We start from the raw sequence: 25,138 nt of genomic DNA, 5'->3' as shown, positions 1-25,138 counted from the left end.
CCCCGGGCCTCCTGAAAAACCCAAAACACAATAATAATCAGAAGACTCGGGACCATGCAACAAACATGCAAACGTTTGTTTGTTTTTTAATTAAAGTAATTAAAGTGGAGGGGGGAAACGATCGACTTGTATGAATCTAACCTGAATGTCTTTCACGTATTCACTCGTTTGGTAATTTTTTCATGGGGTTTTCGTTACACTAGTCTGAATGCTGGTACAGTAGTGGGGGGTACAGCGGTAGTGGGGTACAGTGGGTAGTACTGCATCTTTTGCGGCTGCACCGAGCAAAGCTGCCTCAGACCGGACAGGGGCAGCATTCCTGGTCAGGACAGCCATGAATGTGATGGGAGGGGCGGACAGAGCAGCAGCAGCAAATCTGGGGTCCAACATCCTCTGTGCTGAAGCTTTTCTGCACCTCTCCTGCTTCTAGACCCTCACGAACCTCAACCCTGTCCACGAATATCTCCAGGTCTTATGCACACAACGACAGGCGGTAAAGCGAAGCTCGGGGGGGGCACCGCGTTAGTGACGAAAACCACATTTTGTTTGATTTTTCCCCACTTTGGCCCGGTGCGCCTCAGCAACCAGGAAAATTGCTTGGTGTAGCTGTATCGGAGAGAAGGCTCGAGAGGAGGTGAAACTGCGGGACACGATGACCGAGAAAGACGCATCGTCAGAGAAGATAATCTCAGGTGAGTTAGCTTATCCCGTAGCCTCTACAAACACCTCTGTCGGTACAAGCCGCGGTGCTCTGATAGCAGTTGCGCAGCTGCTTTTCGGTGCAGGCGCCTGTCAGACGCGGAACTCTCTGATATTTGTCCGACGGTGGCACTCCGCGCTTCGGTCTAGTTCTGGCCAAAACGCGTATGCGACACTTTGCTGCAGTGCAGAGAGGCTGTGTGCGCTTTGAAACCCTGCCTGGGATTTCCAAGGGCACTCGTGTTGTGCAGGACCTCGCCCGCGGACTTGCCCCGAGCAGGGACATGTACGAACATGGCGATGTTATAAGTTCTCGCTTTCTCTGGCTCGTGTTTTCCGACTGAGCTCGGTGTGGCAGGTCGTTACCGCAGACACAGACCAGGTCTGTCCTCCATAACGGTGCGGGGTTTGGTCACGTGGCCCATCCCACCGGAGCTGTGACTCAATGCAGCAAAAAAAGAAGTCTGCACCACATCCTCAGGTACTGCTCATCCCCGCCCAGTCGGCGCTGGCACGGCGTGTGATGGAGCTGGAGTCCTGAGCTGTGGTTCACATCAGCGGCGTGCATAGAGCCTGCTGTGTTAAAGTTGGTATCAGTGGCTTGAAGTCGGTCATTTTATTATTGCTTGCTGAACTAACACAATTGTCAGCAGTTCTGTGTGTCGCACTCCAGATGTACATTTAAGCATACCAAGCAACATTTATCAGAATCAGCGCACTTTATTAATCCCTAAGGACATTATGTGGGTTACAGTTGCTCCACTATAGTAACAGAAATATTTAACAATACAATATGTTACAGATTTACAGACATAAGAAAGACTTTTATTTTGACAGTTTCAACCTGTGGGGTCATCCGGCACCATTTTATGCGATGTACCCCCCACCAGCACTTCTCTACCTATAGCATTTTAATGATTTCTTGTATTATATATGAGCTGAAGTTGTGCTGTTTGTGTTGTGACGAGTTTAAATTAGGCAGAAATTCCAGAGCCTGGCTGGTTAGAGTGTGCAGAAGCTCTTTCCTCACAAAAACAAAAGAAAATGAAAAAGCCTGGGCCGGAGACTTGGCAGCTCTCCAGACTTATGTAACGTCACTGAATGAAAGCCATAGAGACTCCACCCTGATGATGTCTTGCAGGAATCAGAGCTTCATAGAACACTTTGTTTGGCTTGGACTCAGCTAAAAACGACTTCTTGTGAGAGTTAATCTCCTAACTTGTGAGGTAATAAAGTCATATGACCATGTGTTTATCTTCCATCTTCACAGCAACACTTTGGTTGCTGGATGAACTTTCGTAGGAGTTCACACAGTTCCCAAAAAATGGAAAGGTTGCCAAAGATACAAACACTTCTTCATGACTCACTCAGCCATGATAGTCTGCAGCTGAATGATGCCTGATTTGCTGCTCTAGAAGATAGAAGGAAGAAAACAACACTTTGTGGCTGAATCAAAAAGACAACATTAGCCTGCTAAAAACAAAGAGTTTTGGCGTTTCAGTCAGTAGTTTACAGATTGACCTAAAAAGGAAAAGATACTTGGATCAGTCCTGGGAGAAGGCACAAATCCCTTTGGGCTATGATTCAAGGAATATGGCATAAAAAACCTTAAACATGTGGCACTACCTGCTGTGGTGGGCCACATGTTTAAGGTTTATTATATTATTAGGTTTATTTATGATGTTGTTCCCGCTGTTTGTAGCACTTTCAGTTTCAGGAGCTAAATTAGGCACAAATCGGAGCTTCTATCTGTTGGTAATGTTCTCGTGACATCACACCCAGGCACGTCTGGCATACTAACTACAATTTTACTTCCCTAAACAGTATAGACCGTGTACTTTAAAGACAGAGTTGAACATTTTCAGAAATATGTTTTTGCATATGAAGGTAAGTCTGGATTATCTGCCTTCATATCACCCTAGCGGCAATTCCAGGCCTCGAGGGCCGGTGTCCTGCAGGTTTTAGATCTCACCTTGGGTCAGCACACCTGAATCACATGATTAGTTCGTTACCAGGCCTCTGCAGAACTGTAGGACATGTTGGCTGTATCCCAATTCAGGGTCTGCAGCCTTAAAGTACGCAGCCTCAACGGTCCACAAGGGCCGCGTACTTAAAGACTGCTAAGGCCGGAAGTGCGAGGCTTGTGAAATGGGCGGTCTAGCCTCCGTCGCGCCGCCCAGGTTGCCTAGCAACCATGATACTAACAGCTGGAAACGTGTCATACAGCTTTGTTTGACAGAAATGAAGGAGAAAATCTTTTGTTCATTAGTTTGTTTCTACATGAGCTTTGATCATTCTCTGTAAGATTAAGCTCAGCTATTGAACGGCGTATATTTTAAAGTAAAGGCTTTAAAACCAAGTTAGTACAAACGTCACTAATGTCACATGACTTTGCCGACATGTGGCCAACAGTAATGTTTTAATGTTCTTCGTTATTAAACATTTGCACATAAATAAGTGACGTCATATTCAGTACTTAAAGTTCACTCTTCGGCCGCACCTCATCCACCGTTTTTTTTCGGCAAAATTATCCACACCCACCGCCGCGCTATGCATTCTGGGATATGTTGGGCCACGAAGTCTACACTGCCACATCCTTAAAATTCAGGGAAATGAAGGACGCATTTGAGGGCCGCATTTCGAGCAGCCTTCAAATTGGGACAGCCTTCGGCGCGTCGCTGTGATGTAATCAGCCTTAAAATGCGGCCTTTAAGGCTGCAGAGCCTGGATTGGGACTAGGAGCTAATTTAGCCATTTGAATCAGCTGTGTTGGTTCAAGGACACATCTAAAACCTGCAGGGACACCGGCCCTCGAGGCCTGGAGTTGCCCACCCCTTCCCTGGCCTTAGGATCCTCTGCTGTCACACCAACCCTCCGCATTTCCTTTTCCTCCTCCCCTCTCTCGTCCTTTGTCTTTGGCTAAAAGTAGCACAGTTTCCACCGTGGTGGTCATCGTTGACCCAGGCCTTGACTGATCCAGAGTGGAAATGTTAGCGATTATCAGCATGTTTGATTTGTCAGAGATGCTGGATGCCCTTCCTGGTACAACCCATGCTGGGTTTAGGAGCAATACTAAAAGTACGCTGGCTTGTGGCTCCCTCATTATATTGGGGTGGGGTCTTGGATCTATATACTAGACCAAAAACAACTTGCTAATGGGCAGCCTACCACTGGCCTGGACTCACTGTGCGAATTAATAAACAGGGGTTTCTGCCATGGCGGCTCGTATGCCTGTGTGCTGCTGAGGCCATGGAAGGCTGGCTGAGGTAACGCTGTGCAGTTATTACACACATCTGTACATGGAAGTTCAGCTTGACCGTGTTTCTGTCAGTCTGCAGCACCATCTTTACAAAACAACTGTCTGATACATTGAATGACCATATATACATTTTTCCCCCTGTGGGCCTTTTGGTATTTCAGCAGTTTTCTGAGCTCTGTGCTGTGGGGGTCACTGTGGGCTGTTTGTTATGACAGTGAGGATAACGAGTGGGGATAGCTGGGTCCTGGAGAGAGAGAAGAACCTCACACATGTAGACCTACCCAGCTTTACACAATGTTAAACTGCACATATCAGCTTTATTGCTGCTGATTACATCGTAGGCTTAACAAAGCTTCACAGCAGAATCAGCAGTTAGACAGGACGATAAAGGAAACTCACTCACGCCAGATAAGAACTGCTGGGATAACTGGTGTTGCCATTTATGCTGTTCTCTGTCTGGTGGCTGCATCAGGCATGTTTCTGCAGATGTAGGCAGTTGTAGAGTTGGATGTGTTTCACGTGTGTAGTTGATGAACGTGTCTCTGTTTTAAATTAGTGTCGAGTTTAAAGGAGCTGCTGGTTGAACAACATTAACAGTTTTCTGTCTGGGATTTAGATGCACATACTTCTAATATATCACTGAATGAAGTGTCCACCAGCACAATGGAATCCCATAATGCACTGCAACACTGTAACAGTATTTTACATCTTGAAGGAACATTATTAGTCATCAGACGGTGACTTTTACACAGACACACACACACACACACACACACACACACAGAGACACACAGAGACACACACACACACAAACACACAGAGACACGCACACACAGACACACACAGAGACAGACACACAGAGACACACACAGACACACACAGACACACACAGACACAACACACAAACACACGGAGACACACACACACACACACACACACACACACACACAGAGACACACACAGACACACACAGACACACACAGACACAACACACAAACACACGGAGACACACACACACACACAGAGACACACACACACACACACACACACACACACACACAGAGACACACAGAGACACACACACACACAAACACACAGAGACACGCACACACAGACACACACAGAGACACACACAGAGACACACAGAGACACACACAGACACACACAGACACACACAGACACAACACACAAACACACGGAGACAAACACACACACACACACACACACACACACACACACACAGAGACACACACACACACACACAGAGACACACACACACACACAGACACACAGACACACACACACACACACACATACACACACACACAGAGACACACAGACACACACACACACAGAGACACACAGACACACACACACACACATACACAGAGATACACACAGACACATAGCTTGTTTCCTCTCCTGCATCTGCGATCTCATTTTTCAAAACTAATAATAACAATAACAACAATAATAATAATAACAACAATAATAATAATAACAATAACAACAATAATAATAATAACAATAACAACAACAATAATAATAATAATAACAATAACGATAATAACAATAATAATAATAATATCAATAACAATAATAATAACAATAACAATAATAATAATATCAATAACAATAATAATAACAACCATAACAATAATAATAATATCAGTAACAATAATAATAACAATAACAATAATAATAATATCAGTAACAATAATAATAACAATAACAATAATAATAATATCAGTAACAATAATAATAATATCAGTAACAATAATAATAATATCAGTAACAATAATAATAACAATAACAATAATAATAATATCAATAACAATAATAATAACAACCATAACAATAATAATAATATCAGTAACAATAATAATAACAATAACAACAATAATAATATCAATAACAATAATAATAACAATAACAATAATAATAATATCAATAACAATAATAATAACAATAACAATAATAATATCAATAACAATAATAATAACCATAACAATAATAATAATATCAGTAACAATAATAATAACAATAACAACAATAATAATATCAATAACAATAATAATAACAATAACAACAATAATAGTATCAATAACAATAATAATAACAATAATAATAATATCAATAACAACAATAATAATATCAATAATAATAATAACAATAACAACAATAATAACAATAACAACAATAACAATAATAATATCAATAACAATAACAATAACAATAATATCAATAACAATAATATCAATAACAATAATATCCATCCATCCATCCATCCATTTTCATCCGCTTTGTCCGGGGCCGGGTCGCGGGGGCAGCAGCCTAAGCAAAGAGGCCCAGACCTCCCTCTCCCCAGCCACCACCTCCAGCTTATCCGGGGGAATACCAAGGCGTTCCCAGGCCAGCCGAGAGATATAATCTCTCCAGCGTGTCCTGGGTCTGCCCCGGGGCCTCCTCCCGGTGGGACATGCCTGGAACACCTCACCCAGGAGGCGCCCAGGGGGCATCCTTGTCAGATGCCCGAACCACCTCAGCTGGCTCCTTTCGATGTGGAGCAGCAGCTGCTCTACTCTGAGCCCCTCCCGGATGGCCGAACTTCTCACCCTATCTCTAAGGGAGAGGCCAGCCACCCTTCCGAGGAAGCTCATTTCTGCCGCTTGTATCCGCGATCTCGTTCTTTCGGTCACTACCCACAGCTCGTGGCCATAGGTGAGGGTAGGGACGTAGATCGACCGGTAAATTGAGAGCTTCGCTTTTACACTCAGCTCCCTCTTCACCACGACGGACCGGTGCAGCGTCCGCATTACTGCAGCTGCAGCCCCAATCCGTCTGTCGATCTCCGGCTCCCTTCTCCCATCACTCGCGAACAAGACCCCGAGATACTTGAACTCCTCCACTTGGGGCAGGAACTCATCCCCGACCCGGAGTGGGCACTCCACCCTTTTCCGGCTGAGAACCATGGCCTCAGATTTGGAGGTGCTGATCCTCATTCCCGCTGCTTCACACTCGGCTGCGAACCGATCCAGTGCGAGCTGGAGGCCCTCACCCGATGAAGCCAACAGAACCACATCATCTGCAAAAATCAGAGATGAGATTCTGAGGCCACCAAAGCGAAAGCCCTCCGCCACTAGGTTGTGCCTAGAAATCCTGTCCATAAAAATTATGAACAGAACCGGAGACAAAGGGCAGCCCTGGCGGAGCCCATCACCCACCGGGAACGAGTCCGACTTATTGCCGGCAATGCGAACCAAGCTCTTGCAACGGTTGTATAGGGATCGAATGGCCCGTAGCAATGGGCCAGACACCCCATATTCCCGCAACACCTCTCACAGGACACCCCGAGGGACACGGTCGAATGCCTTCTCCAAGTCCACAAAACACATGTAGACTGGTTGGGCAAACTCCCATGCACCCTCAAGTATCCTGGAGAGGATAAAGAGCTGGTCCAGTGTTCCGCGACCAGGACGAAAACCGCATTGTTCCTCCTGTATCCGAGGTTCGACTAACGGACGAACTCTCCTTTCCAGCACCCTGGCATAGACTTTCCCAGGGAGGCTGAGGAGTGTGATCCCCCTGTAGTTGGAACACACCCTCCGGTCCCCTTTCTTGAAGATGGGGACCACCACCCCGGTCTGCCAGTCCACAGGTACTGCCCCTGATCTCCACGCAACATTGCAGAGGCGTGTCAACCAGGACACCCCTACAATGTCCAGAGCCTTCAGGAACTCGGGGCGGACCTCATCAACACCAGGGGCTCTGCCACCAAGGAGTTGTTTAACTGCCTCAGTGACCTCGCCCCCGGAAATTGGCGGGTCATTCCCCTCATCCCCAGACTCTGCTTCCTCCTCGGAAGACGTGTCAGTGGGATTAAGGAGGTCCTCGAAGTATTCCTTCCACCGCCTGACAATTTTCTCAGTCGACGTCAGCAGCGCTCCGCCAGCACTATACACAGTGCAGGTAGAGCACCGCTTTCCCCTCCTGAGACGTCTGACGGTTTGCCAGAATCTCTTCGAGGCAGCCCGAAAGTCTTTTTCCATGGCCTCTCCGAACTCCTCACCTCTGGTATCCACCATTTGGTTCGGGGATTACCACCACGGCAGGCACCAACCACTATTATTGTTATTATTATAACAATAATAATAATAACAATAATATCAATAACAATAATAATAACCATAACAATAATAATAATAACAATAATAATAATGACAGCGTTAACAGAAAGTTCCAGCCTAGATGAACAGATTTCTCCACAATGATGCTTCATTTGTGACATGTGTTCCCACGCCTCATCACTTCTATTTGGAAGTGTCTGAAAAAGGTGCAGTGTATGTGTGAAACGTTTGTATCATCTGAATGTGATGAAGGGAGTTACTAATCCAGGGCCTGTGTTATTCATAGCAGTACAAACAGTGAGACTGTCATCGTCAGCACTGAGCACACCCAAACCTTCAGCTGTCAGTCAGGAGTTAGCAAACACAGGCCTGTTAATATCTTCATACAGTGACCACGATACCAGTCGAGCACAGCTGACCTTTTTATTCAAGTCAGTTCTGTTTATTTAGCGCTAAATCACAACAACAGTCACCTCAAGGTGGTTTATATTGTAAGGTAAAGACCTACAACAATACGGAGAAAACCCCCCAAAATCAGACGACCCCCAAATGAACAAGCGCTTTGTGGACACTGGAAAGGATGAACACATAAAGAAGCAAACCCCACATAACCAGTCGCTCCAGATATTTTTGCCACCATCCCTCAGGTGACGTTACACGGCTTCAACATGGAGGCGTGGTCCTGTGGATCTTATAATCAAACAAGGTTATTATAGTTAACGAAAACTAAAGTAAAAGCCAAAATTAGATGTGCAACAGCGTTTTAGTTAACTAAAATCAAAGTGATGTGATTTTGAAGCACTGGCTTTGATGGACATGTTACCAGACTGGAAGTCAGCTGCTTTGAAACAGTTTTGTGTTTTTATTGTAATACCTATATTTTTCCTAAATCTGCCCCGAGGCATTTGCCATCCATACAATAATAATTACAAGGACTAATATCAACACTGAAACTATTAAAGCTGAACTAAAAAAAGAAAACTGACTCTGGAAACAAAGTGAAACTAAGAACAAATCCAGAAGAACAAAGTAGGAACAGACTGCATCACACACATGCATCGGGGTGTTGTGGGTATCATGCCCAAGGTTACTTTGACATGTAGGTGTGGAGAGCCAGGGGTCAGATGGCCCTACAACCTGAGCCATAGCCACACCTTAAGATACAAACACAAAACTATATTCACTCTCACATGGAGAAAATCACTTATCTTCCTTAAAAGCATTTGGTCCTCAGCAGGAGCTACTGCTTGTGGAAAACATTGTCAGAAACACTTTGCACATTTCTTTCTCATGTTTAACTGTCAACTATAACTAGGTGTTCACTCAGTTATATGTCATTATAAGCTTTCAGAGCCAGTGTGTTACCTGCACTAGGCCAATGCAGGCCACACCCCATGGAGAAAGGATGTAGCGGTGATACTTAGCCCCTTCTACTTACGGTTAGAAGGGGCTTTGTGGAACTTAACCTCAAAATACATATGAAGACATTTGTTAATCAATCACCGCCCTGCCTGAGCAAAACACCAAAAAGAGGGAGAAGAAGAATCATCCCACTCCCATAAAGATGTGCCGTGGAATGCTGGAGAGTAAATGGGAGCCAGAGGCTGTTTCCAGGATTCATTCTCTGACATAATCCATGTGTTGAGGGAGGGGCTGATCTGCAGCGGAGCGGAAACAGCTCATTTGGAAACAAAACATTGTTAGGACGTCTGTGTTGTGCCGTATTCCTACACGACTCTTAACATTCTGCTGTCTTCTTTTGCACTGCCCAGTCAAACAGCATGATTCTACAAACTATACAACATTAAATGCACAGTTTCATGTGTTGTTTCATATCCTGTTGATGTCTAAAAGTCATCAGTTTGTTAGTTCTTATACCGCGCTTTTCTACTCTCCCTGAGCACTCACAGCACTTTGTACAACATGCCTCATTCACACAGGCACCTTTTTCTCGTCTGTCTAATATTCACACTCCAATCAGAGAGCTGTTTGGGTCAGTGTCTTGCTCAAGGATATTTGGAGACTAGAGCAGCCAGAGATTGAACCACCAACCTTACTAATAGTAATACTTCACTATTATGTTTTAATAGTAGAAAACCTCTAAGAAAAACCAGTTTGAAGTGTCATGTGTAGTAAATGCTAGTTTCAGCTGGTGACTATAATGAACATTGTGTATTTAACAGTCAGTGAGCACTGTGGCAGAGACCACTGCCATCAGACGAGAAAAGTTTCATGACATCTTCTTAGCAAAAACATCAGAACAGAGTTGTGTGTTGATACACACTACCAGTCAAAAGTTTTACAACACCTCATTTTTTCCAGTTTTTTTTATTGAAAATTACTCGGTTTAATGTCTCATTGCACTCTGAAATGAAAGCATGGTACAAATAAGCAACTGGAGTTAAAAAATAAATCATGGAATTAGTTTATAGACCAAAATGCTTTGCTTTCACTCTTCTGTCCAGTTCATCCCAAACCAGCTCGATGGGGTTTTAGTCTGGAGCCTGTGTTGGACACTCCGTGTTTCCAAACTTACAGTCTTGTTCTTTTTTCCTGAGGTGGTTCTGGCACAGCTTGGACTCATGTTTTGGGTCATTATCTTGCTGTAGGATGAAGCCCTGACCAACTAGGTGCATACCAGAGGGTCCTGCATGGAGCTGCAGAGTGCTGTGGTTCTGGTTCAGGGAGCGTCTCTGTACGAGTCACCGACCCTGGATCCAGCAAACAGCCCCAGACCGTCACACTTCCTCCTCCATGTTTGACAGTTGATGCCAAACACTGTGGACCCATCCTTACACCTACTCCACGGTGTACAAATGAATCGATGAACTGAAGATTTCAAATTTTGATTCATCAGTCCATAATACCTTCTTCCAGTCTTCAGTGGTCCAATGTTTCATGGCCCAGACAAGCCTCTTTGTCTTGTTCTGTCTTACCAATGGCTTTCTTGCTGCAGCTCGTCCTGTCAAACCTGCAGCTTCTCTTCACAGCTGAAACTGAGACTTGCTTACTACAAGCACTACTAAGCTGCTTGAAGCTGTTGTCCTGTGAGCCGCCTATCACTGATTCAGTTGTGTCTTAGGGTCTGCCAGACCTCTTCCTGCCAGAGTTCGTTTCTGAGTGCCTGTACTCACTGACACCTTGACTTTCTTTGCAGTCTCTCTGTAGGACAGACCGACATTTATAAGTGTTATGATGGTCTGTCTGTCTCTCTTCCATTGTTAATCGCCTTTTTCTCACCACTTCTGTACCAAAACACTACTTTCTGCAGTACAGTACTGTTCAGCTGATGCTCATGAGGGTCTGGTACCACACTGCTATATGCAGACAGAGGGGGAAGTAATCCAGAAAAGTTGGACCAGCTGTAGGAATTAGTAGCACCAGCTTACAAGACTTGATCAACCTCCATTGCTGCAGAACAGCTTTAAACTGTTAACCCATGTTGTCCCTGAAAAACGTCTTTTGTATAATTCTGAAATGTAAATAGTTTTTCAGTTTTGGGTAACCTTACCTGTTTTTTTTAACCTCTGGCAGTTCACCACTTACCCTTGGACCATTTCAAGATGTTGATTGGACCTGAACAACTTGAATTGCAATAAACAGCTGGAAGAACTGGGCTGTTCTGAAGCTTTTGACAGGTTGTGTATATATAAACTGTAAAATAACAAGTTTTGTAAATTGCTTTGTAAATTTTAGAACAGAACATTTAATTGTCAGTATATATATGCTGCATCAGAAAATAATCTTTACACTTGCAGCTACTGTTCATGTTCATACTATAACAAGTTTTTTAGAACTATACAGGCTATACTTTAGACTGATCAGTCGTTTATGCTAACCATTTAGCACACAGGTATCAGATGTTTATGCTGCCCCGGGTTCTAGTCTGTTACTTACAAAGCCGTGGACTGTTGGATACATTTAACATGTTGTGTTGTACTAAGCTATTGTTATTGTTACAGAATCCGTGGATGTCGGTTTATGTGTTTTCTTGGTTCTGTAGTACAGCAGAGCACCAACAAATACTGTCAGCTTTACCCTAACCCTACTCTAGGTTACAGCCATCGTGAATCTGTCCCACAAATGTGAAGCCTCGTTGCCTAGTTATGAATATTTCCTCAGTCTTAAATAATTCATGCTGTGTTTCAATATGCACACATTCCAGGAAATGCAGGGCTGCAGAATCTAAAAACATGCATGTGATACAGTAAGAGAAGTCCAGACATGCTAACTATGAACAGGCTCCTGTTAATGCAGGTTTGATGGAGTCAAAAATAACTCCAGGTAATGATGATATCAGCGCTCTATTTTTATCTAACCTGGGTGTAGGGAGTTATCTTCAGTGCTCAGCCCATATCTGAGTGCAGCTTTTGTTGATGTCAGTTCTTCCATTACAGACAGGCAGGAAGGAAAGCCATTGTTCTGCAGAGAGTTTGAAGGCATTTCCTTAGTGTGACCTCTTCAGGAGGCTGCGTTCTTTCTGTCTGCCATCTTTCTACGTCGTTACTTATAGAAGTCTTTATTTTAGTGTACAACAAATTGGGTCTTTCAAATCTAAATATTACACTAAAGGTTATGATGTCTGTGGCTACTTTAAGTTTTATCGTGAATCGAGTTTGAAGTACTTGGTGTAAGAAAAGAAATGTAAAGGGTAGCTGGCAGTCTCTAATCATATTACTGTGACCACTGAGCAGGTGGTGCTAAAGTTCCTGGTAAAAAGAATTCAGATCCAAATGTTATTGGACATCACCCGAAAACTTAAATGCTAATATAAAAATGTGAAAGGCTAAGAGGGGCTAAGGCCAGGAGCGCTTAGGAAGCAAGTGGGTGGATATGAGGATTTGCTGCAGACACAGACCTACACGACACCGCTGCCTCAGAGGGTGCTTTTGGTCCGGTGGTATGAGCCATTTCAGTTAGACGTGTTGGTGCCAGCCCTACTAAACATGATTGCCGATGCAGTGTAAAGGGTCATCATGCCAAACGCAGTGGTACAGGGATGCACTTTTTCCTGTTCAGGTGTGATAGTATAGCCATAGTACTGATCCAATACCAGTGTGATTCCTCAGTATGAAGAAGGCCTCAGACTGCCTGTGTTATGGCTGTTTTGGTACCATTGTCATGTCACAGGGGTTGTATTGAAAAGATAAAAAGTATGTTGTACAGCTCTCTCTCCATGCCCTTTCATATAATATGGCTTCTTGGAAAAGACCTTCAATGTCAGCTCTGACTTTGTGCTCTAATAATGAAGGTTGTCCAGAGAGGTGGGCCACAGAGAGACTGGAAGTCCTGCAGCTTCCCCTGTCATCACATCTGAGAGGCTTAAAGGCTCTAAAACAGAGTCGTTAAAAAGATTAGTGTCGGACATCTGTGTGTGTGTGTGTGTGTGTGTGTGTGTGTGTGTGTGTGTGTGTGTGTGTGTGTGTGTGTGTGGACGCGATCCAGCTTTGGCAGATTGTGTGTGTGACTGCAGAAATCACGTTTCATGTGTGAGTTTGCTCATAGTTAATTATGCATAATACTGATCAGAATATAATCAGGTATATTACAAATAATTACGTTTAACCCATTTAATAAATGAGAACATATGATCTGTGAAATGATTCTAACAGCCTCTCTGGAGCCTTTATAGAAACAACCTTGGAAGCTGTGTGTGTGTGTGTGTGTGTGTGTGTGTGTGTGTGTGTGTGTGTGTGTGCGCACGCACGCATGTCTGTGTGTGTGACTTTTAAAGTGTATGATTTAAGAAAAGGAAACTGTATTGGCTTTACTGCAACTGACAAACACGGGGGAATACTTTATTTTACATTTTAAAAGTAGGGGGGGCGTGGTCTGCGGTGCAGGGAGGGCGGACGCACCTGCACGGCATCCTTAATCACGCCCACCGAGTTAAAAACACGGGGACTCAGGGGTCGGTGTGTTGTTAAAATGAATCTTAATGTGAAAAGGTGCTAAAGACACAAACCAAATGAAACATGAAGTGAATTATATCCATGTGGTTGAATGTTCAGATGATTTTTCTTCTCACCTTTGTTGTGTTAGATTATAGATTTAATAAGATGGGTGCAGCGTCAGGCCTGGACCTGCTCCAGCCTTTGTCCTTCAAAGGACAAGAGAATAATCAGCATTAGCTCAGAGTAGGTTAATTACATCAGTGTAGTTCCATTCATTTGGCGTTTGCTTTATTAATCTGCTTTATTAAATATCCTTTAATTAAAGTGTAAACTGGGCAGCACGGTGGTTAGCACTGTTGCCGCACAACAAGGAGGTCCTGAGTTCAATTCCACCATCAGGCCGGGTCTTTCTGTGTGGAGTTTGCATGTTCTCCCTGTGTTTGCGTGGGTTCCCTCCGGGTACTCCTGCTTCCTCCCACCATCCAGAGACATGCAGTTTGTGGGGATAGGTTAATTGGTTAATCCAAATTGCCCATAGGTGTGAATGTGGGAGTGAATGGTTGTCTGTCTCTGTGTGTTGGCCCTGCGACAGACTGGCGACCTGTCCTGGGTGTACCCCGCCTCTCGCCCAATGACAGCTGGGATAGGCTCCAGCGCCCCCGCGACCCTGAAAAGGAGAAGTGGAAGCAGCTGGATGGATGTATAAAGTGTAAATTGTGGAGGAAAGAGAGGAAACAGCAGAAGATATTCATAGGCTATCAAATCAAATATCGTTAACTTGCATTTCATTTACAAAAAAGGGAACAGTTTCTTTTTCGTCATAGTTTCATTTTAGTACAGCAAAGAACTGTACATCAAAGTTATTTATTGACCTGCTCGCCGTCAGACTCATCCGGGCCTTGTTTTTGGCACAAAAGCCACATTTCTCACTGATGCAGGAGAAGCATTAAAATCTATGTGAATGTGACCCCTGAGCAGTGTAGTAACACTGTGTGAAAGAGAATTTCTCCATGCCAGTAAACAAGCCGAACAAAAAGCACAGTGACACAAATGCAAGAATCACTCGTTTCCACTTCTGCCAACTAGAGCTTATGTTCTAAGTGTTCCTTAGATGAGACAAAAATGGGAAAAGAAACAGAAAGAGGAGCGTGAGTGTGAACCAAACAGATTAGTTTGTTAAGTAAATTAGTGATGAGATGTTTAAAACGGGCAGGAACTAAACTCAGGGAGCTGTGAGGGGTGGAGACATGCTGCTAAGAGAAGATGGGAGCTGAAATCTCATGTTGCTCGTTTCATCTTTCCCATTAATAATGATGTCATGTAGTATGACTCAGGATCATCGCGGGAGAAGAGTTTAAGGAGATATTCACTCTCATGTTCATCATCTTATTTACTGAGTGATAGAGAAATATATTACAAGCTGAGAGGAAGGACCTAATAATGCCTTTGTTATGAGCTGCTTCATGGACTCATTCTTATATGGCACTTTTCTGCTCGACCTGATCCCTCACAGCACTTTGTACAACCTGCCCCATTCACCCAGTCACACAGGCACTTTCTGCTGATGGGCCACGCCCAGTCACGAAGCACAACTACAGTCTTTCACAGTCGTTCTGCTTCAAAGCCACACGGTCAATTATTTAATGGCGGTGAGCAGGAAGGGAGAAGGGACGACTAGGACCTCAACGCTATAACGTCATCATCAGATGAAGATGCAAAATTCAAAAGAGGAGACAACGTAGAGGTAACAGTGCACATGAATATAGTGATTAGAACTAAGTTAGAACTTGTTACTTTTAAAGTGCTGGACTAACCTTTTATACTAATGAGGATCTTTAATACTGTTTTTACCTTTACTGTTGTACAAAGGGTTCAGAAGGGAGTGATTTTACTTGAAGGATATTTATTAAAGTAATTTAACAAATTTAGCAACAGCAGGACCAAATAATTCAAGATTCAAAGTGTTTATTGTCATGTGCACAAAGAAATCATTTCTCTGTACAATGAAAGTCTTTCTCTGCTGTCCACACATTAATATGTACAAACAGAACTAGAACAGGTAAAATACAAATAGTATAAATAAATAAATGGAGACAAAAATTGAAGTGTTAAATAGATGTGTGTGCAAAAGAGCTATGAGCTCAATATGCTGGTTTAATATGTGAGATGACCTGATGTGCAAAAATTATTATTACTGTTAAAATAGGTCAGCTGTTCAAGAGTCTGACAGCAGTGAGGAGGAAGGAGTTGTTGAGTCGGGACATTCTGGATTTCACACTGTGTGGGGGTGTGTGGGGGTCTTTGAGGGTTTGTATTTTGGTTTGAGTCCACCTTGTTAGTTTAAAGTTGAGTCCTTGTCCTTAGGTGGTTATGGTTTTGGTTGTCGGATCGTGTCTTTGCTCCTGTATCTTCCTCTGTGTGTCTGTGTTCATATAGCTCTGAGTTCCTGTACCTTGCTATCTCTCTCCCTCCTCTCTGCATCTCTGTGTTCTTCCTGTGTTACGTTTAAGGTCCGCGTCTTGGGTCAGTATTTTCAGTTCTGTGTCCTTCCTGTCTCGTTATGCGTACTTGTCCTCAGCTGTGCTCCCCATGTGTTCCCACTTCCTTCATTACCTTCTGTGTATTTATGTCAGAATCTCCCTCTGTTCTGTGTGGCTTTGTCCCTCAGTGTTGTGGGCATTTCCCTGTGGTTTCCCCGCCTCCTTGTGAGTTAGTTTTAGTTCTTCCCAGTGTACTTTCGTATCGTCTTTGCCTTTCTGTTAATAAAGTCGTGTTTTGAGTTTGGCCTCCCGTTTACTAGTCCAGCATTCGACCTCCTCGGCTGTAATTGGTCCAGCCCAGAGTCGATCATGACCAACTGGCCAATCCAACACCTTTCATTATTTATACCCTTCCAAAAAAAAATCGATCGGCCCATTAAAAACAAAAAATCGCCAGCGGCCCACCAGGCAAATGCCCGGTATGCCCGATGGCCAGTCCAGCTATGACAGTGTGGGTCTGCAGGGTGTAGAGGATGGGACATATAGTCACAAAATAATGATTAAATCACCTAAGTGTAGTTATCTAATTAACTTACTCTGAGCTGATAGTTAGTGAGCCAACATAATCCCTCTCAATCCAGTTATATCGAAATATTTACTTCTTTAAAACTTTATCACTCACAGTTTACTCAATACAACCACACACACACACACACACACACACACACACAACATTTGAGAAAAGGAACATCATATCAACAGTGAAATGTGGTTGGTGTTATCTTTGGCTAATATTTAAACTTGTTTGATGATCTGAAACATTTAAGTGTGATCAACATATAAAAAGGAAAACAGGAAGGGGACATGTGTGTAGGAGCGCGTATGTAGGAGCGTCTACGTAGAAGCGTGTGTGTAGGAGCGCGTATGTAGGAGCGTTTACGTAGAAGCGTGTGTGTAGGAGCGCGTATGTAGGAGCGTCTACGTAGAAGCGCGTACGTAGAAGCGCGTACGTAGGAGCATGCAGTGGCTGTAATTGCTGAAAGGCTGTTCTGGCACGACCAGGACGACTGTGCGTGGGGGTCTCTGCTTAGCTTCTATGAATGTGTGCTCAGATGGTAGAAGAAACAGCACATTCTCTCCTCATGCTCATTTTGTTCTTGCCCCTGATGAATGTGGCTCTTTGATAGCTGATGTGTTTTGTGTTTGTGCCCTCTGGTTTGCTTCAGTGAATTTAATGAGGTCCCCCTTCTGCTATTGTAATGGCTGCCAATCTTTGTGTGTGTCTCATCTTTGCATTTTCATATGCTGCTATTTTCTATCAAGAATCTTCTGTTTCTGTTTAGTGCGAACTTTGATTTGTTTTTGAGTTTATGACAGTGAAAAGTGAACTAACACACATAATAGGGTCGGGTTACATTGTTGGTAAGATTGGCTGTCGAGTAAGAAATAAAGGCTCTCTAATTTCTTTATGGTATGTAGTATGGTGGAGAGATGGAACCACAAATCCAGAAAAAATGCATTTCATGAAAGTTATAAATGATTTTATAAGTATTTGAATTCCAAGCAAAACACAACTTGGCACATGGTGGAGAAACCCTTGCTGGTTAGCACAGTGGTAAGATGTTTCTTTTGTGCAGTGATCTGAGGAGAGGAGGAGAATGCTTTAAAATCAAAGTACAGAGGCAGGCCTAGTGGACGTCTGGAGCTCTGTTTCCTGAGAGAAGGGATTTCATGTTTTACTCAAGTAGACGCGGATCCTATAGAATCCACTTATTTTTCAGCTCAAATTCAGAGCTGTATAGAATTGGAAATATAGAGACACTCCCAATAACATTATAAGATCACTCCCTACTCCTCTGGAACAAAGAACACAAAGGACCAATCAGAGCAGTGGAGATAATATGCATCCACTTTAAATGATAAGGACTTCACTTCTTTGTAGCCTCATTCAGCATTGTTTACTGCCACGTATTCAACATACATGTCTGTAAACAACACTCCAGAAATGTCTCCCCTTATAATTTGGGATTGTGCAAAAACATACCTTCAAGAACGAATGATAGCGTATACAAGCCAAACAAAAAGAATTGGAGAACAATTTCGCTAGCGTCTTTCGCTACTCAGGTTAAACATGATATATAAGTCACTTAGATAACTTAAAAATGTTGTTGTTTGGCTTTTTTCAGTATTTTATTTGTTCCTGAGTAAATCGGTTTGGCTGAGATTAAAGTTATAGTTTTTACACAGCTGAATAAACGTCATAAACAGCTGGGCTCAACAAATATTCTGAAGGAACTGAGTACAGCACATAGAGAACTCAATAACTTATCCGGTCTGTAACTCATTAACCGTTTCTGGGTCCAAAACTCCGTCCGCTTCAGGTCCCAAAGTCAAACCAACACTGCGGCATCACTGAGAGTTAAACTGTCTAAATTCTTTCATCTTTAATAAAATGGTCAGCGTTGCTTCTTTACCAGGTGTAACAATTAAGTTTAACATCCAGGCATCCATGAAAACAGAATTTATTACATTTTAATATTATATAAATATTATATTAATAAATATTATATAATTATTAATATCTAATATTACTCTTATTGTTGTTTCTGGGTCACAAAATAAATGTTTAACATATTTTCAGGCGAGAATGTAGCTGTGTAAACCTCAACTATCTGCTCAGTTTATCAAGACACCGCATATTTTCAAAAGTGCTCCGACGTTTTCGGAGACGTCTGTTACCCACTAGCTCGATAGCTAGCCGGGGGCAAGGCTCAGTAGAGCCGTGAGAACACCGGACTCCCGGCAAATTGTTTTCAAACCCACCGCCGTCTTTCGCTACTCAGGTTAAACATGATATATAAGTCACTTAGATAACTTAAAAATGTTGTTGTTTGGCTTTTTTCAGTGTTTTATTTGTTCCTGAGTAAATCGGTTTGGCTGAGATTAAAGTTATAGTTTTTACACAGCTGAATAAACGTCAAGCAGACAGCTGATTATCAGAAGTGTGAGATGCTCGAGTATATACTCTAGGGCTGCCACGATTAGTCGACTAGTCACGATTATGTCGACTATTAAAATCGTCGACGACTAATTTAATAGTCGACGCATCGTTTGAAGCTTTGTAAGATCACAAAGGACGCAGGAATGAGTAGTAGGATTTAAGAGTGTAATAACGGACTGAAACAGAAGATGGCAGCACTGCATGTACAAGGATGCCAGCTGCCGTTAAACCCCGAAGAAGAAGAAGCTGTGTCCCAGAATTCATAGCGCAGCCCAGCACAGTTGTCAACAATGGCGGCAGCTAGTTAGTTTTAATATTACTCTTATTATTCTTTCTGGGTCACAAAATAAACGTTTAACATATTTTCAGGCGAGAATGTAGCTGTGTAAACCTCAAATATCTGCTCAGTTTATCAAGACACCACATATTTTCAAAAGCGCTCCGACGTTTTCGGAGATGTCTGTTACCCACTAGCTCGTTAGCTAGGCGGGGGCAAGGCTAACTAGAGCCGTGAGAACACCGGACTCCCGGCAAATCGTTTTCAAACCCACCGCCGTCTTTCGCTACTCAGGTTAAACATATATATAAGTCACTTAGATAACTTACAAATGTTATTGTTTGGCTTTCTTTAGTATTTTATTTGTTCCTGAGTAAATCGGTTTGGCTGAGATTAAAGTTATAGTTTTTGCACAGCTAAAACTGTCAAGCAGACAGCTGATTATCAGAAGTGTGAGATGCTCGAGAATTTACTCCGGTGTCCTGTTATATTTTAGAAAGCAAGGAGTTTATTAAACTTCACCGAAACAATCTGCAAATTTCATTAAAAATTAATAAACTACCATCTTGTCTTTATTTTTAGTTAGCACAAACACTTCAAGCTGTAAGCTAATGATAGTTATATAAGACCAGATGCTGCTGGTGCAATAAGCTGTACGCTGTACGTCCAATGGATGATGATCTGATTAGTCGACTAATCGCAAAAATAATCGGTGACTAGTCGACTATCAAAATAATCGTTTGTGGCAGCCCTAATATACTCCAGTGTCCTGTTATATTTTAGATAGCAAGGAGTTTATTAAACTTCACCGAAACAATCTGCAGATTTCATTAAAATTTAATAAACTGTCATCTTGTCTTTATTTTTAGTTAGCACATACCTTACACACTTAAAGCTGTAAGCTAGTGATAGTTATATAAGAGCAGATGCTGCTGGTGCAATAAGCTGAAGGTTTTATGTCCAATGGATGATGATCTGATTAGTCGACTAATCTAAAAAATAATCAGTGAGTAGTTGACTATCAAAGTAATTGTTTGTGGCAGCCCTACACTCACTGTAACGCCCTCATGAGTGTAACACCGAGTGTGTCACTCAGCTCCTCACTCACTGTAACACCCTCGGATCTCACTCACTGTAACGCCCTCGGCTCTCACTCACTGTAACGCACTCGGCTCTCACTCACTGTAACGCCCTCGGCTCTCACTCACTGTAACGCCCTCATGAGTGTAACACCGAGTGTGTTACTCACTGTAACGCACTCATGAGTGTAACACCGAGTGTGTCACTCAGCTCCTCACTCACTGCAACGCACTGGGATTTCACTCACTGTAACGCCCTCGGTTCTCACTCACTGTAACGCCCTCGGATCTCACTCACTGTAACGCCCTCATGAGTGTAACACCGAGTGTGTTACTCACTGTAACGCACTCATGAGTGTAACACCGAGTGTGTTACTCACTGTAACGCACTCATGAGTGTAACACCGAGTGTGTCACTCAGCTCCTCACTCACTGCAACGCACTGGGATTTCACTCACTGTAACGCCCTCGGTTCTCACTCACTGTAACGCCCTCGGATCTCACTCACTGTAACGCCCTCATGAGTGTAACACCGAGTGTGTTACTCACTGTAACGCACTCATGAGTGTAACACCGAGTGTGTCACTCAGCTCCTCACTCACTGCAACGCCCTGGGATCTCACTCACTGTAACGCCCTCGGCTCTCACTCACTGTAACGCCCTCGGATCTCACTCACTGTAACGCCCTCGGATCTCACTCACTGTAACGCACTCGGCTCTCACTCACTGTAACGCCCTCGGATCTCACTCACTGTAACGCCCTCGGATCTCACTCACTGTAACACCCTCGGCTCTCACTCACTGTAACGCACTCGGCTCTCACTCACTGTAACGCCCTCGGATCTCACTCACTGTAACGCACTCGGATCTCACTCACTGTAACGCACTCGGATCTCACTCACTGTAACGTCCTCGGATCTCACTCACTGTAACGCCCTCGGCTCTCACTCACTGTAACGCCCTCGGATCTCACTCACTGTAACGCCCTCGGATCTCACTCACTGTAACGCCCTCATGAGTGTAACACCGAGTGTGTCACTCACTGTAACGCACTCATGAGTGTAACACCGAGTGTGTCACTCAGCTCCTCACTCACTGTAACACCCTCGGATCTCACTCACTGTAACGCCCTCGGCTCTCACTCACTGTAACGCACTCGGCTCTCACTCACTGTAACGCCCTCGGCTCTCACTCACTGTAACGCCCTCATGAGTGTAACACCGAGTGTGTTACTCACTGTAACGCACTCATGAGTGTAACACCGAGTGTGTCACTCAGCTCCTCACTCACTGCAACGCACTGGGATTTCACTCACTGTAACGCCCTCGGTTCTCACTCACTGTAACGCCCTCGGATCTCACTCACTGTAACGCCCTCATGAGTGTAACACCGAGTGTGTTACTCACTGTAACGCACTCATGAGTGTAACACCGAGTGTGTTACTCACTGTAACGCACTCATGAGTGTAACACCGAGTGTGTTACTCACTGTAACGCACTCATGAGTGTAACACCGAGTGTGTCACTCAGCTCCTCACTCACTGCAACGCACTGGGATTTCACTCACTGTAACGCCCTCGGTTCTCACTCACTGTAACGCCCTCGGATCTCACTCACTGTAACGCCCTCATGAGTGTAACACCGAGTGTGTTACTCACTGTAACGCACTCATGAGTGTAACACCGAGTGTGTCACTCAGCTCCTCACTCACTGCAACGCCCTGGGATCTCACTCACTGTAACGCCCTCGGCTCTCACTCACTGTAACGCCCTCGGATCTCACTCACTGTAACGCCCTCGGATCTCACTCACTGTAACGCACTCGGCTCTCACTCACTGTAACGCCCTCGGATCTCACTCACTGTAACGCCCTCGGATCTCACTCACTGTAACGCCCTCGGCTCTCACTCACTGTAACGCACTCGGCTCTCACTCACTGTAACGCCCTCGGATCTCACTCACTGTAACGCACTCGGATCTCACTCACTGTAACGCCCTCGGATCTCACTCACTGTAACGTCCTCGGATCTCACTCACTGTAACGCCCTCGGCTCTCACTCACTGTAACGCCCTCGGATCTCACTCACTGTAACGTGCTCGGATCTCACTCACTGTAACGCCCTCGGCTCTCACTCACTGTAACGCCCTCATGAGTGTAACACCGAGTGTGTCACTCAGCTCCTCACTCACTGTAACGCACTCGGCTCTCACTTACTGTAACGCCCTCGGATCTCACTCACTGTAACGCACTCGGCTCTCACTCACTGTAACGCCCTCGGATCTCACTCACTGTAACGTGCTCGGATCTCACTCACTGTAACGCCCTCGGCTCTCACTCACTGTAACGCCCTCATGAGTGTAACACCGAGTGTGTCACTCAGCTCCTCACTCACTGTAACGCCCTCGGCTCTCACTCACTGTAACGCCCTCGGATCTCACTCACTGTAACGCACTCGGATCTCACTCACTGTAATGTCCTCGGATCTCACTCACTGTAACGCACTCGGCTCTCACTCACTGTAACGCCCTCGGATCTCACTCACTGTAACGCCCTCGGATCTCACTCACTGTAACGTCCTCGGATCTCACTCACTGTAACGCACTCGGCTCTCACTCACTGTAACGCCCTCGGATCTCACTCACTGTAACGTCCTCGGATCTCACTCACTGTAATGCACTCGGCTCTCACTCACTGTAACGCACTCGGCTCTCACTCACTGTAACGCCCTCGGATCTCACTCACTGTAACGCACTCGGCTCTCACTCACTGTAACGCACTCGGCTCTCACTCACTGTAACGCCCTCGGATCTCACTCACTGTAACGTCCTCGGATCTCACTCACTGTAACGCCCTCGGCTCTCACTCACTGTAACGCCCTCATGAGTGTAACACCGAGTGTGTTACTCAGCTCCTCACTCACTGTAACGCACTCAGCTCCTCACTCAGTGTGTTACAGTGTGGTTTGCTAAGCAGACAAAAAAAAAAACACCTTACCCGTGTCGTCGAGGCAACCAGAGGGAGGGAGCAATACTCCAACAATGGCACACTGTGTATGCTGACCGCTTTAAACAGAAAGCCAGCTTCATAAGCAGAGAGTCGACATACCTGGTCATCACCTTTTTACACTTTTACCTTGGGGGAATAGATACTGGACATTTAAAACCAGGAACGAGTGAAAAGCAGCTTCCTCCTCATGGCTGTGGCCTTTATTAGCAAACTGTTGGGACTGATTTAGTGCACGGGCACATGCACAACTTTGCAATCTTTGCAGTCATGTAAAAAAACAGAATGTCTGCACTTGCTCTCATAACAACAACACAACGTTTGCAAATATTCCTGTTGTTCGTACATAGCTCTTTTTATTCTTAGATCTTTATATTAGTTTTTTGCCTTTTTAAAGTGAAGTTTATCCCTTTTTGCTGGTTAATTGTCACCAAACAAAATGTCTTTGTATCTTTCTACAATGACAAGTATATGATCTTAAATGTTGAATGTGCCTGTTCAGCTATGTTATTATGATGTCAGAGAAGAGCCTCCACATTGTGGAGAGGCCAGTTGTAGTGCTGGGTGTCATCACTGATTTCTACAACTTATTCAGTTCGGAGTAACAAGATTTCGATTTGATTGAATTCATTTCAGTTTTGACTCAGACAGGCAGAAATATTACATTTATCTTGGATACGTACTGCTGAAAGAAGCTTGTAAATTCTAAATATTTAATTCCATTTTTTTTGACTGTTTCTCTGCAATTACAAACTCGGTGTAAACTATCTTGGTATAAAACAAAGCTGACACTGTGAGACTTCATCAGAGGTGTGAGCATCACAGCAGATGCCTTTGTGTCAAAGTAACTGAGGCTAAAACAGAAAAACATGATGGCCTGGCTTTTTATAGCAGGTAAAATACCATGAATCAATATGTGAACATTACCTGATGCTGCTGAAGTGAAGCAGAGCAAAGTTACAGAGGTTTGATTTGAGACACTGATAAGCAATCATTTGTAAAAGTCTTTGCTGTTAAACAGCAGAAATCAGACTTTCTTGTCAAATTCATTGAAATAAAAAAAACAGCGCCTGGTGCATAACAAGCAAATAATGCAGAAAATAGAGATTTTTTGATGGGAAACTGGAAGTACACTGAGAGACAGCTGTGTGCAAAGCACAACCCGTGCCGGCATTCCGTATTATCATTCCTTATCCATGCATGCTGACCTGTGGTTTAAAGTAATGTAATGCTGCAGCTACACCAGCTCACTCTTGTTTCTTTCTATAATGTTATTCAGCTTTTCATCCAGTGAACAGTGATCCTTAATGGTCCAAATTA

At 43.9% G+C, this 25,138-nt stretch overlaps 1 protein-coding gene across 4 annotated transcripts in view; it reads left to right on the top strand.

The window, feature by feature from the left end:
• Nucleotides 1-334: 334 nt before the first annotated feature.
• The window catches only part of hspa12a (heat shock protein family A (Hsp70) member 12A), a 75,560-nt gene continuing 50,756 nt past the window's right edge, over nucleotides 335-25,138 (top strand). For 2 of the 4 annotated variants that reach the window (XM_085476779.1, XM_085476777.1), the window contains exon 1: nucleotides 337-692. In XM_085476779.1, the coding sequence (XP_085332905.1) occupies nucleotides 653-692 (40 nt within the window). In that variant the 5' untranslated portion in view covers nucleotides 337-652. Of the gene's footprint in view, nucleotides 693-25,138 lie in introns of all 4 variants that reach the window. The other 2 variants (XM_085476776.1, XM_085476778.1) reach the window with 2 other exon arrangements.

The sequence above is a fragment of the Copadichromis virginalis genome, linkage group LG13, assembly GCF_057382275.1.
Source record: "Copadichromis virginalis isolate Kocher_CV1m ecotype Utaka linkage group LG13, C_Virginalis_male_GT1.1, whole genome shotgun sequence".
Classification (NCBI taxonomy): Eukaryota; Metazoa; Chordata; class Actinopteri; order Cichliformes; family Cichlidae; genus Copadichromis; species Copadichromis virginalis.
The sequence above is the reverse complement of the archived record's forward strand: the minus strand, read 5'-3'. Positions and strand labels throughout refer to the sequence as shown.